Raw genomic sequence first — 13343 nt, forward strand, 5'->3', positions numbered from 1 at the left:
ACTAGTGACAACTTAAACGTCAGATAACTTCCAACTTTGAAAAGCTTCACTCGAGAGGACAGAAAAGTTTGTTCTGCAAGTGACTAGAATAACTTAATTTTCAGACGGATTTTGCTGTATAACATAACTAATGGACCCCTGAGAGTGGAGTGACCGATATTTGTGTGCTCTTTTACTTTTCATGTCCTTTTGTAACCTGACAATATCCAACTTTCAGCACCAAGTCTAAATATTGATGTTTGTTTGAAGAACATTGTAAAGATTTTGGAGATGAAATCCAGCTCTCCCTGCAGCGCCAGTACTGTGATTCCCACCAACCAACCAGCTGAACATGCAACTGCTACTTAACGGTTTTCTCTACAGCATGGCCCTAGGTAATGGACATGAGAGGACTTTTCCCTTTTTTTTTTTTTCATTCCAACTGACTCTTAATAAAGAGGACTAGTTACAGGGAGGCTTCACTATAACTAATATTCATGACACGATCCCAGACTGATTTTTCCTTCTCCAATCCCTTTCCTCCTTCTACCTCTATGTGCCTGCCAGACAGCTGTAGCACACCACGCTCTTGCTAGGAAAGTTAGCTGTAGTTGCAGCATTTCTACAAATAGCTGTTCAAATCAGAAAAAACAGTTTAGGGTTGTAACAGAAAGTTGATAATGAGTGTTGTGGAGTACACCTCCCCTTTTAGGTATCATGGGAAACAGGCTCAGCTTCTCAGGCAGCAACAGCTGAGAGCAACAGGACCTACAGCCCAGCATGTTGGCAAGCACACAGGCAGCCCCCAGGGCTCTCCGACTGCTTGGCATGCATACTCTTCATCCTCATACTCCAGTCCTGCATGTAGCTGCTAAAAAACTCTGACTACATTCTCCAGCCACAAATGTCAACTATGTTCGGACAGAAAAAACAACGTATGACGAACACAGTACAGGCTGCACAACCTATTCTGTAGGTGGCACTGTACGTTAAACAATGATTTTCTTCTCTTTCCACTCCACAGTTTCTAAGGATAATAATCCAGATGCAACCTCTAACACAGTGCAAAAAACACATTTAAAAATCAGGAATCACTCCATGATATTAACTTTCCACTCTAATTCCAGAAGACATCTCCTAGTCGCGACTAATTACATTTATCCCTGTAGTACCTGACTACCAAGCAAGACAGGGTGCACTGTACAAAGCCAGCGTAGTAGATAGCCCATGCCGCAAAGAGTTAACAAGAGGAACAGTAGGAGAAGTAGCACAGTAACCTAATGAGAGCTAATGATGTGTTCCCTTCCTCCTGCTGGATGCCCAGCCTGTTGTGCTACCCACTGAGTCTGCAAGTGGTACTGTGTGCCATGCTAACTATTAATAGATGCTTTTTCTTTTTTCTTTTTTTTTTTGAACTATCTTCATTACCAGTGACTTCTGAAAGATGCGCTGAAAAATAGCATCAAAGGAGGCACAGCACAAAATTGGTAAAGAAATTCAGAAAATAGTGGCACCAAAACAAGACTGATAAACCTGTCAGGAATCAGTATCCCAGACGTTAGAGAACAGCATAAGACAGGACAGCAAATTTCACAATAGTTGGTAAAATTCTTCTGGGGCAAAATCAGCTGCAACACTAAAATAATTCTGGACGTGTTATACAAGCTCATATAAATAAGCACTGACCTCAGTGTTTGTCTGAGGCATACAGGATCTGAAATTAATTGCTAGCAGGAAAGCTCCCAAAAGACAAAGACAAGTTTTAAATGTTAGAGGTCTATTCTAGAACTGTATTAACATAACAGTTTGGGTAACAAAAGACAGCAGCAAAGAGTAAGCAGCATGCACAAACTCTGAAGAACCAATCAGTCGTCTTATTGCATGTTGCAAACGAACAACATAAATCCCTACGTAGGCTCACAACAAAAAGCTGTCTTTCAGCATATTGCCAGCATTGATTTGCAGCTGTCAAAAAACTGCTGCAGGCTTCTGGAATGTTACAAGGGAAACACATCCACATTTCATACTTTAAGACAATAAGGAACAATATTTTAAGAAAATATTTAAGAAAAAGGAACAATATTTAATTACTCTGGCACTACTAAGATTTGTGTTGATGTTAGTATTTTATATATTCCTGGCCCATGAAATAGCGCAGAAAATTTTTCCTTTTCCCTAGTAAGTGCCTCGTATTGGCAGCATAAACAATTTTAGTTTGGATTGGAAAATCTTACTCCACATACAGGAGACAAAGTCACAAAAGCGTGGCAAATTTTTAGCGTCATTAACAAGAAAAAAAAAAAAAACCTACTACACTCTACTCACTAAATCCTGAGTGTTTTGTTCTTTTGCAACTCTGCACAAGTGTACAATATTCTAATGCTTTTGGCAATTTTAATGAAAACTTTATGATTGTTTACAAAAATCCCGGTATGCATCCAGAACCTTTTGGGTTTTTTTTCCTGATTGCTTTGTACAAAGTTGACTTGATGCATGGACATGACAACTGTATTAGCAGGAAACTACATCTGCTGAACTACTGGTAAAAAAGCTACATGTGAAAAATATTTGCAAGTCATTTGTCTTATCACGTCTTCATATTTTGCCCAGACACTCAATAGTACAATCAGGAGAAATTCATGTAAATCACTACAGCCAATCAGCAACACGTAAAAAATGTGCCACGCTAAAAAAAGGCAGCTATATAGCATTAGTGAGTGAGCAGAGATATTCAAATAGGAACCCGCACTGACAGCTAACCCTGGGACTGAGATTAAAGTTACTACCACCTTATTTTACATATAGAAAAGCCATTTCAGGCACTTTTGAAGGTTGTATCTCCCTCTGCAGAGTTTGACTTGTGGTAAGTACTTCTACACATGTTTAACTTTAACTTTGCACATTGAATAATCCCATTAAAGTCCATGGAACTAGTCACATGTATAAAAATACACAGACGCCTAAATCTTCTGATGAGTCAGGGCTTACGTTATCCTAATTTAGCGGAGAAAGGAACAGAGGCACCGCTAGCTCCTCTAATATTCAAGTCAATGTGAAATTTTCCTGTTAATTCCACAAGCTCAGTATTAAACGCTAAAGTTTTCATAAAATGTGAATTCTTCAACATACATTGCATATACAGACCACAGGATGACAAAGCATTTTTGAAAGGGGTTTGGAGTAATTATTTGGGGATAAACTTGGAACAGTTACTTTACTCATATATGTCAAAGCTATTCAAAAACTGTGCAGGTCATCTCAATCGCATCTTGTTAAAACCTCTTAAACCATATAACGGATTCTTTCCATGCCAGACACACCTCATGGGAAACCCAGCTCACAAGTGTTTTAGATAACACTTTTTCAATTCAGGTTATTGCATCTGTTACACAACAACAGAATAAAATAGACAGGAAGAAGACATGACATGATTTTGTGGAGGGAGGGTGGCCATGTTTATACAAAGTTAACTATAACTTTACATCTTCAGGTCTCTTCTGAATTTCTCATCTGAAAACTGGAATAAAAATCAAAATTTGACACGTGAAACAATTTGAAAATTGACCATGCTTCAGCTTTGACTGCCTAGGCCCATCATACTATCTACAACATCAAAACATTTAATTACTACTAAATGATGATTGGAAATGCACCACCAGTTATAACAGAGAATGTTAAATTTTAAGCTAATATCACCTAATTTCAAGATACACTAAGGAAATACCCTGAAAAATACTGACTCATTCATGCTGCAGCTTTAATTCAGAGATTGAGTTTTTAAATGCTTAATCTAGACTTATGATATAAAAGACTTCTACAACTGTGCTGATTTTTTTTACTATATCAAAGCTTTATATGATGGAAAAAATATGATGTTTCCCTTTATAACTTAGGTTTTTTTGTTTGTTTTTGTGAGCAAAGCATATCTTTCTCTCCAACTCCTCTCCTTTAAATCAAGAACTATGCTCCTGATGAGTGTTCACACAGCTGATTAGAAAATTGTCTTATAAACAGCATCATTAAGTGGCATGCCAATCAGCAGTGATCCAGTGGTATTGCTGGCACCTGTGGAAATTACAGAGTAATGCCCTACGCTTGGGAAACGTAGGTTTCTGGAGTTTCTTAACGGGTAATGAGATTATAAATGCTGTGTTCTAATGCTCAACAACATGGGCATATATCTATTACATGCTGTATTTACAGAATATAGAAAGGAAGAGAAAATTAGTAATTGAAACAGGCTTGCTAAAGAAGCTGTTACAAAGGAACCTCCATTATTGAAAGCTCTTAAGATTGGAATGTTTTTTCAGGTTTGTCAGGAATGATCTAGGCAGAACTGAACCTACCATAGGAAAGCTATATAGAACTCGATACGTGTTTCATCATTAATTACCTGGATTTACTATTTGGTCTATGACTTTTATATACATGTATATGACCCACATAAAATACATTTAAAATGTTTGACTTGTTTGAAAGGTTTCATTGGTTTTATCAATGTTTTCTTATTAAATACAAGGGAAAGCTTCAAAATGTAGACGCACAGGAAACTTGACTACTGTGTTCTGACATGGATTTGTACTGATGCAACATGCCACGCCGCACAAGACTTAATCTATTAAGAGTTTCACAGACACACATCTGCTTGGATACAATCCACATGGAAAATGACTCTTAAGGAATGCTAAAGTTGTAAAGTCATTTAAAAGTTATTGAATGCCAGACCTGAAGTTTGCCTCTGAAATCTTAATCCAGGTTCTTTAGCATTCATCATGCATTATACAGCCCCATTAACCAAGCAGCCCAGACTCCTGCAATGAGCAGCAGCCTCTTAACAGACACACTTTGAGCCCTCATTCAAAACAGGGTTATATGCTTTATTTACTGCATGGTATTTAAACTGCTTTGACTGCATGCATATTAAATTCCTCAGGGGCTTTTGTATGTTGCTCATTACAACAGAACTGATAATGATAGTGCAACTGTTAAACTGTTCTAGAGCAAAGGCAAAGAGAGATTAAAGTCAGAAGTGGGCACTTTACCTATGATGCCACAGGTTTTTTTTTTTTTTTTTTTTTGAGTATCCTGTGCTTTCTAGGACCAAGGCAGAGCTCTCAGGAACGTCACGGCCCATCTCCAGAGCCACGACTGAGTACTGAGGAAATGATGTGCTGCAGCAAATCTGCAGCAAACTCTGCGGTAAGTAAAAACTCAAGGCACTCAGCTGCCTTAACCACAAGACCGTCTTTTATCTTTCTACAGTACTTCACCTTAATCATTCCGGGGTCCCAGTTTCTGCAGTGGGAGAGCCAGAGGTTGTACAGACATGCACCATCAACTACGGTCTCCAGATTTGTCCCCAGAGAACCCGTCTCGTGCACGGAATGACGCAGGGGTCCTGAATCCAGATGCTCATTACATCCTAAGACACCATATTTAATTCTATTTCTCTATTTCTGGCTTTCCCTAATTTCAGTCTTGAATTGGCAGCCATAAGATTGCAAGCAGGAGAGAGACTTTTCCTTCTTGTTTTTAAATCAAATGACTAATTCCATCTTCTGTTCCTAGATCAATATCCAAGAAGATCCTGTGGACTGGCCTGCGTCACTTGAGCTGACCAGCTTACTGACAACAAAAATAGGTTGTCATCACTGGACAGCAGTGGAAAAGGAGAGACGAAACATTTTGCCAGGGTATCATGAATACTTGCTAACAGCAGAGAAATAACAAGACTGAGAAGTCTTGGCTTCAGTTCATTGATTCAAAAGCAAAGATGTCAATTGTCAACTAGAAATGCCTCTGTTCTCGTTTTCTCAATCTCTGTATTCTTATCTTCCCATATTTTGATTTGTTATCTGTCCTCTCTTCTTTCCAGAATATGTTTCTAATCCCAAACATGATCTCATGTTCCAGTCTCCCCCCTCTATTTTTGCCTCTCTTTTCTTCCCCTCCTTGCTGCTGCCCTGATTTCCTCATATATATGTCCTGCCCATAATAAGTCACAGTCACTTCCAAGGTAAGATATGTATTCACTTGCCAGATGTATTCATTTCTGAACTCACCTGGAAACAATAGATTTTTTTAGTGGTCTGTAATTGGCACGTACACCTAAAATTAACAGTTCCAAAATATCTTATTTCAGTTCATTGTTCCTGGCTGATTGATTACACATTGGGAGGACACAAACAATTTACAGCCAAGCCATAACTTTTTTTTTTTTTTTTTTAAGTGTACAACAAAAGCCAGTGATGACATCCACCAGACTTCTGTCCTTTCCAAAACTTCCTATAACAGCAAGGGGAAAAAATCCACCTCTTCCTCTTTTCAGCAAGTATCTAGTGACAAAACTTGGAAGAGAATAGGGGGCTGTACGTGCCCCTTAGAAAAAACATGGGAAGTGTTTACACAGGGAGCAGTAAACAAGGTATGGAGATACCCTACAGGGAATAATTAGAACTCTTCATGATAAAGGTATAGGAAAAGATCTGTGCAGAGGAAAATTTCCTTTAGTGTTATGTTTTGGGGGAGAAGAGTCCAATCACATACACTCGTCTCTACTAAAAAATAAACAGAACTAAAGGGGTCCATATGCAAATTGCTAGGCAAGAGTCAATTCTTAACTGTAATTCCTACTTAAGCAACCCTCCAAAACCTAAATGGCACATTTGCTCATTAACTGAGTCACCCTGAAAACCTAAATAGCACACTTGTTCATTAACTGAATCACCCCAAAAATCTAAAATATCATATTTGTTCATTAACTGAGTCACCACAAAATAACACACCTCATTTTTTTTTTTTTTTAAAAAACTCAGGGAGACTTTAGCCAGACATGATTGATTTGTCCTCCTAGTGGTCCTTGCCCTTTTGTGGTTCTGCAGAGAACATTAGGAACTGGCAATAACTCACCACACGCCTCAGAGAGCTTTCTTGTTTTTGGAAATCTCTCAGCAATGTGACATTTACATTTGTTATAGCTGATTCTGGGCACTTAAATATGAAAACAATTAAAGTATATTTGCAAGGGAAATGACAAACGATCGCTTGTACTCTGGCCAATTTTTCACTGACTTTCATTCAAGTACACCATTATGTTTCAGTTTTGCCTCCGCAATTGTCCAAGTGAGTTGATTTCCCCAAATCCATGCAGGCAGATTGACTGATGAGAACGCCTTTAGGGTTAAATGCCTGTAATATAAACTCAAAGGTTTCCTTCTTGGACAAGTTCTGCTCCCACATCCACTGGTGAAAATTCAGAGTTGCTGCTGAAATCTGTAGAACTACTTTGGAGTCGCACTAATCTATGTGATAGTTCTCTGGCTCCCTTCATATCTCTCTCTTCCCCAGAAAGGTGCTCAGTGCTTACAATTCATATCCTTTAGTAACAGCAAGTTGTTTTGATTTTCACTGCAACTGTTGGGATGAGGAGTTGTCTACACCAAAGCTAGGCTACTTCCTGCTGAACAGGTTCACCCAGCTTCGCTAAACTTACCACTGAAAGTGATTTGAGCTACTTCAGGATTGAAGTACTCATATGAATCTTTCCACTAGTGGAGCTCTACAGCAGTAATGTCTCCAAACAGCATGATTAGATCTGGAAGAGCACATCTGTTTACCACTTTACAGTGGCCTTTCCAAACTGAAAGCCAGGACCCTGCTACAGAAGAGCTGGAACTAAATTTCCCTCCTACTAAATCCAAACATTCAACTGAAGTCTATCAAAATGGATTCAATTTGCAACAGGGGGATCCTCAAATCCTCATCTCAGGCCCCTTCACAAAGTTTGATGAGGTTTTCTAACTGCTGCTCAGGATAAAGTGCAGATACAGCTTTAGGGCTTGGGACAACTGAGCTCTGTGTTCACTTCTTTAATGTGTACTGAATGGTCTTTTTGGTTTGAAATAATTTTAAACAGTGTTAAGCAATGCCCTCACTGTTGCTTTTGGTGACCTGCAGTAAGTCAGTGGGACATCAGGCTGCCACCATCAGAACATCTGTGTTGTTGGAGAAGCATTTCAGCAGGCCTTGCCTTGTAGTAAATGATGCGACCCTTAAAAGCAGACAGCCGAGGTCCTGCAGGCAAAAGAAAGACCCAGAACACCTAAAGCTTTGGGAACAGCAGCAACACTGCTGTCACCACGTACTTCCCAAAGTCTTAGACTGTAAAGAGGAGGAGAAAAGAACACATCACTGAAGCTCTAAAGACAGATCCCAGTTGATGGACTGCAAAGTCTTCTCTCAGTGAACAACACTGAGGAGAAGGAGAAAGGGAAGGAGAAGAAAGCAGAGGAGAGGGGAAGAGAGACGAGGACAAGAGTTCAGCTATGAAGCTTTCCCTCTACCACTGAAAACAGAGCTACTCCTACGAGTGCCACTTAGTTTGCCTCAGTCAGAACAAGGTGGCGCAGCAAAGCGTGCTATATAAACTGTGGCAGTCAGGCAGGCACAGCCATGCTGAAAAAGGTTAGAGAGTGCTTATACAAACAACTTTGCTGGCAGATAGGTATCTGTCCATTTTCCTTAATGTATGGCCTTTTCCAAACAGCCCCTCACCTTCTGACAATTTTTCTAAGGGAGAATTACTCCCCTTTTGTGATCTAGTCCTTGCATTTCTCCTAAAACACTCAGACTCATTGCTTTTGTAATCTTTTTGTGCCATTTGCAATCCAAAGCCAAAAAAACCTCAATGACGTGAAAGCATCAGGGCAAACGTTTCAATTCTAGTAACAACAAAAACAATTTCAAAAAGATTTTGGATCCTGGTTTTCTACCTGTGAAGTTAGTAGTCAGAGGATGTTCTGCTGCTAGAGATAGAGGAGGAAGGTCTTGCTCCTGTTGTTATTGCCATTGCCTTCCTTTTGAAGCGAACTGACAGTGGCACTCCTCTGAATGGTGGCATTTTACAGCAATTTAACTTCCAGCCTAAAGAAGCTAATTTGCGTGAAAATTATCGGGAAGGCACAAACACATACACACACACACACATTCATATATATGCTGATATTTTCAGTACAGGTACAGCGTATCAAAGGCCATAGGGATGAGGAGTAACTCAGCTGGCAAGAATATTTTCTACAGTAATGTCCTAGAAATGGAAATTCTTAGTCTACCACTACTCCCCAACCTCTTCTATGAGGAAAAGTACAGCTGATTTCTACCTTTGTTCTTATTCACCTTCCCTGAAAGCACTGCCAACAACCTAATGAACAATACTGGGTAATTCTGGCATTATTGGATTTTTCTTTATTTATTTATTAGGCATGGAAACTGTTATCAGCAAGCAGCCAGGTGAGTCAAATCAGATAAAGCATTATATGATTCCTGTGTTGTAAATCAGATTTTAATAGAGAAAAGATCTGTATCCCTTTGGGAGTGGAAAGAATACGTTTATAACGTGTTCTGAATGCGTGCTGCACAAGAGCGAGTATTGGTTAAAAAAATATTTTCCCTAATCAGTTTTCCACTTCTTCTCGGAGGTTTTACCCATAAGATGAGAAATAAAATAAATGAATGTGCTATTTGTGCCACATGCTAGTAAACAACTGGTGTCACGTAAGCACACATAAAAGCATACATATATGTTGCATCCTCACACAGACACACAGAAGACTGATTTCTGCTGTACTGAAAGTGTAATCAATACATCAAGTGCATTTGTTTCTCTGCTGGCAGAATAATTTACGTATTTCAGGTTTATTTAATTCAGCCATTGAAGTGAGAGCTTTGGTAGCCTACTCTCAACCCCAGTACAGCTTCTGTCTTAGTTACCTTAGGTCCTTGTCTTTTTCTATTCAGATGATATGAAGTCTCATGACAGCACCCGTACATTAGACAAAGATAACATTTGACTACCACTTGACGCTTTTACACGTTTTAATCAGCAGAGGAATCGAGATGTGCTCAGACAAATCTGTGTTAAACTTATTAGAAAGCCTGATGCAAAGCCAGCTCTTTCTTGTACTGCCCTGTTATCTGGATTTTGAGTTGCTGAATATTATTTGCAAAAATGAGGGCTCCCCTCACACCTAACAAATCATTTTTGGCTGTTCAAACAGAACAGCTGAGAACTGAAATTAATTCATAGCCAAGGCACTTAAAACAACAAATATTTTGAGGACTCAGAAATTACTTTTTAAAAACAAACTTGTTATATCATATTCTATTAATTCATAGCAAACTGGAGATAGAGGTCTTCTGTGTCACGCTTGGCTTGAAAATGCCATTTCTTTCATGATTTACACACTGAAAGACAAAGTTATAACAAAGCCATTTCATTCATGGAGGCGTATGAAGGTGTATCCTCAGAACTTCATTACCAAACAGGGAAAACTGCCACTGCTGCCAGCAGCACCATTGCGTCACCCAGGTCACACTTCATTGTGTTCTCGTCCCCTTCCTTTCCAAGTTAAGTCTTTGCTTCTCTCCGTTGCAATTTGCAGGGCTAACATTTTTGAAAGTAACTGCAAAACTACAGGCAGCACAGAAGCCATGAACACAATGAAAGCTAACAGCAAACTTAGGTTATCCGATCGTAAGGCTTATTTATAAGGGAAAAACAACCAAACAACTCATGATTAACCCACGCGCTGTATTTCAAGTACTGTCTTCCCTTTTAGGGGATGCAACTCTGCTTTAATTTGCTTTACTGCTATCTGAACAGTAACTTGACTCAGAATTTATATTTGGATGACTAAAAGTTAGCTCCAGCCACCTGGGCGCCAGATAACTTGCTTGTCTAATGTACTTATCAATACAAATGAATGTATTGGACCCTCTTTCAAATTAAGAGTCAGTAATGCTCCCATATACAATTACAACCAGATCTTACATTCCAGTTTAAGAGAGTGAAAGCATCACTAGGCAAATAGCTCATCAACACCCCATCTGGAAAGTTTCTCATGCCCTGAAATTAATGCCATACTTATATCTTTTCTCATTAGGGAGCAACCGATGCCTGTCACCTACTTCATTACAAACGCTCAAATCCTCAATGGAACAGGAAACTCCACAGACTAGTGTGCACATGCTTTGGGCCAGCCCGGTAGGTAAACCTCACCTTAATCACTAGTCAAGAAGGGCACTGAAATGCGAGTTGTGAGGACCATGTAGCCTTTCTACATGGGATGGCTCTAAAGTCTACCCATGTAAATCAGACTGCATGATCAGAGCCTGTGAGTTATTGTTTTTTAAGTTTTAATGAATCTTTATTAAAACAAAAAAATCTGTTATTTTCTTGAGTAGATACAACCCGAATGACTCTGTGTGGGAGGAGCAGGCAGGAGGATGAAGATTATTAAGATTATTTAATTTTTTTCTGTCAAAAACCCCTCCTTTCTCTCCAGATAAATGTCCCTGTTCTAGAGCAAATGCACTTTCCCACTTTTAAATAAGAAAAAAGAAATATTCTTTCAGAGTTGACAAATAGACAATATGTGTGAAGCAGTTCAGGGGAAGTGAGGTAGCTTTAATAATCTGTATCGCATTATTATTTGTCTGTCGTAACTTTATGGCTTATAACTAGGAGTTGAGGCACTCGCAGCTTCCCCTCCCTGGAGGGTAATGTATCAAGACGGTAATGTATCATGACCTCAACAAATGTTCTATTTAAACAGCACAATGACTCCCAAATGGCAAACACGTTTCTGCCTGGGATATCTCAAGTTTAAATATAATTCACTTCTTTTTTTAAACTCAATTTCTAAGGGGAAAAAAAAAAAAAAAAAGGTCTGGCAGGCATTCAGTATCGTGATCCGCCTTATAAACACACAGGGCTTTCAGTACTGGTGAACCGGTGTAAACGTGCAGTTAGGATAGCAACGTGAAAGGCAGCGAGGTCAAACCCACTGTCCTGGAGGCACCTGACTTACTGAGGTTCCACTTGAGGCCCGTGGTGGTCACACAGTCACAGGCATTCCCGATGGGAATGAGGCCACACCACTCGCCTTCCAGGCCCGTGTCCACGTGCAGCTTGTGCTTGCCCTGCAAAATAGAGAGCCCTTGTAGTCAGTACTCACCATGGACCCAAACGGCATTTGCCAACAGACTTTCCAAACAAAACAGGAAGTATTTAGATGGAGATAGGTCTAAAATTTCCCCCAAGACCTCAGGAAGATTTGACTCTGTGATTTCAGGCTCGCTGAATTTACAGACGGAGAAGAGCCATATGTTTGAATTCCAGACCTTAACACTTTCAAAATGGGACACGGGTGATTCTGAGGTTTTCTAGAGAGAACTAGCTTTGGTCGTTCTTCTCTGACATTTCTTGAAGAGTCATTTCCATCCAAACTAGGCTGTTCCTTCCTTTGAAATGAAACGTCCTGACCTACTCATTAATTTTTCACAGTCTTCTCATCTATTCCAAACAACTGTGTTCCATTTCCTAAACAATGCCAGCCAAAAAACCTTTGAAAAGCCATCATTATTTTGACTACCTTTGTAAAACTTTGTGTACTTTCCCAGGCAGCAAAAGGAGGAGTACTTGGAGAAACTTACCTGGATTCTAGAGGAATTAACCTAAACACTTGCAGTAATTGGTTTATTCTAAGTAAGGACTAAGAAGTGAAATTAAAATTCATTCTTTGTAAATTCATTTTGTAACTGTCAACTTCATGGGATGGAAGGGAAGCAGCAGCTACTAGTGATGATGGATTTGGGACCTAATCCTTAATTACTTGACCCGGACCTCCGGTCAGCATCTTGCTAGACAGCAGCACATGAACTGTCCCAGTGAAGACTATATAGTGGAAATCCTTCACAGAATAAAAAAGCAGAATTTTAGCGTTCTGGCACAACTTGTCTTCTACAAAACTATTTCTTAAAGCTAGCTACAAGAAAACAGCAAATGAAAGAAATAATGACAAGATCAGTGGCAGCATCATTCTAAATGGGTCATTTATTCTTTAAAACAAATGCAGGCTTTATCTAGGGGAAGGTTAAGAGTTTTTTTGTTTGCTTGTTTGGTTGTTTGTTTTAATTCTCTTGTGGATCCACAGGCAAGTTAAATCCTTGAGTATCTCTTTTATACACATCTTCACCACCATAAAGAAATCAGATATGCTTGTTTTATTAATCTAATAGAAGAAAAAGGAACCTCTGAAACCCAATGCATTAATCTGAGCGTTTTACTAAGCAAGGAACCAAGGTCTTATACCAAAAGAAAAAATAATTGAATTATAAAACACAGGTAAACATCCCAAACAGCAAATGCACTTTCTCACAAATTTTCTTTTGGGGAATGCGTTTAAGCTTTTTACTTTATGCCCTGTCCTCTCGCATTCATTCCAAACGCCCCTGCAAGTACAAAGTCACTAGTCAGAAAGCCCAAACTAGAAGCAGAGTATCTTTATGCCCATATGAAGCGTCTA

General features: G+C 39.3%; 1 protein-coding gene across 17 annotated transcripts in view; it reads right to left on the bottom strand.

The window, feature by feature from the left end:
* Positions 1-13343, bottom strand: part of TPK1 (thiamin pyrophosphokinase 1) — a 305490-nt gene that overhangs the window by 51453 nt on the left and 240694 nt on the right. For all 17 annotated transcript variants that reach the window (XM_068936022.1, XM_068936033.1, XM_068936029.1 and 14 more), the window contains one exon: positions 11847-11958. In XM_068936022.1, coding sequence (XP_068792123.1) covers positions 11847-11958 — 112 coding nt within the window. The remainder of the gene's footprint in view (positions 1-11846; positions 11959-13343) is intronic.

Source organism: Struthio camelus, chromosome 2 (genome assembly GCF_040807025.1).
Source record: "Struthio camelus isolate bStrCam1 chromosome 2, bStrCam1.hap1, whole genome shotgun sequence".
Taxonomy (NCBI): Eukaryota; Metazoa; Chordata; class Aves; order Struthioniformes; family Struthionidae; genus Struthio; species Struthio camelus.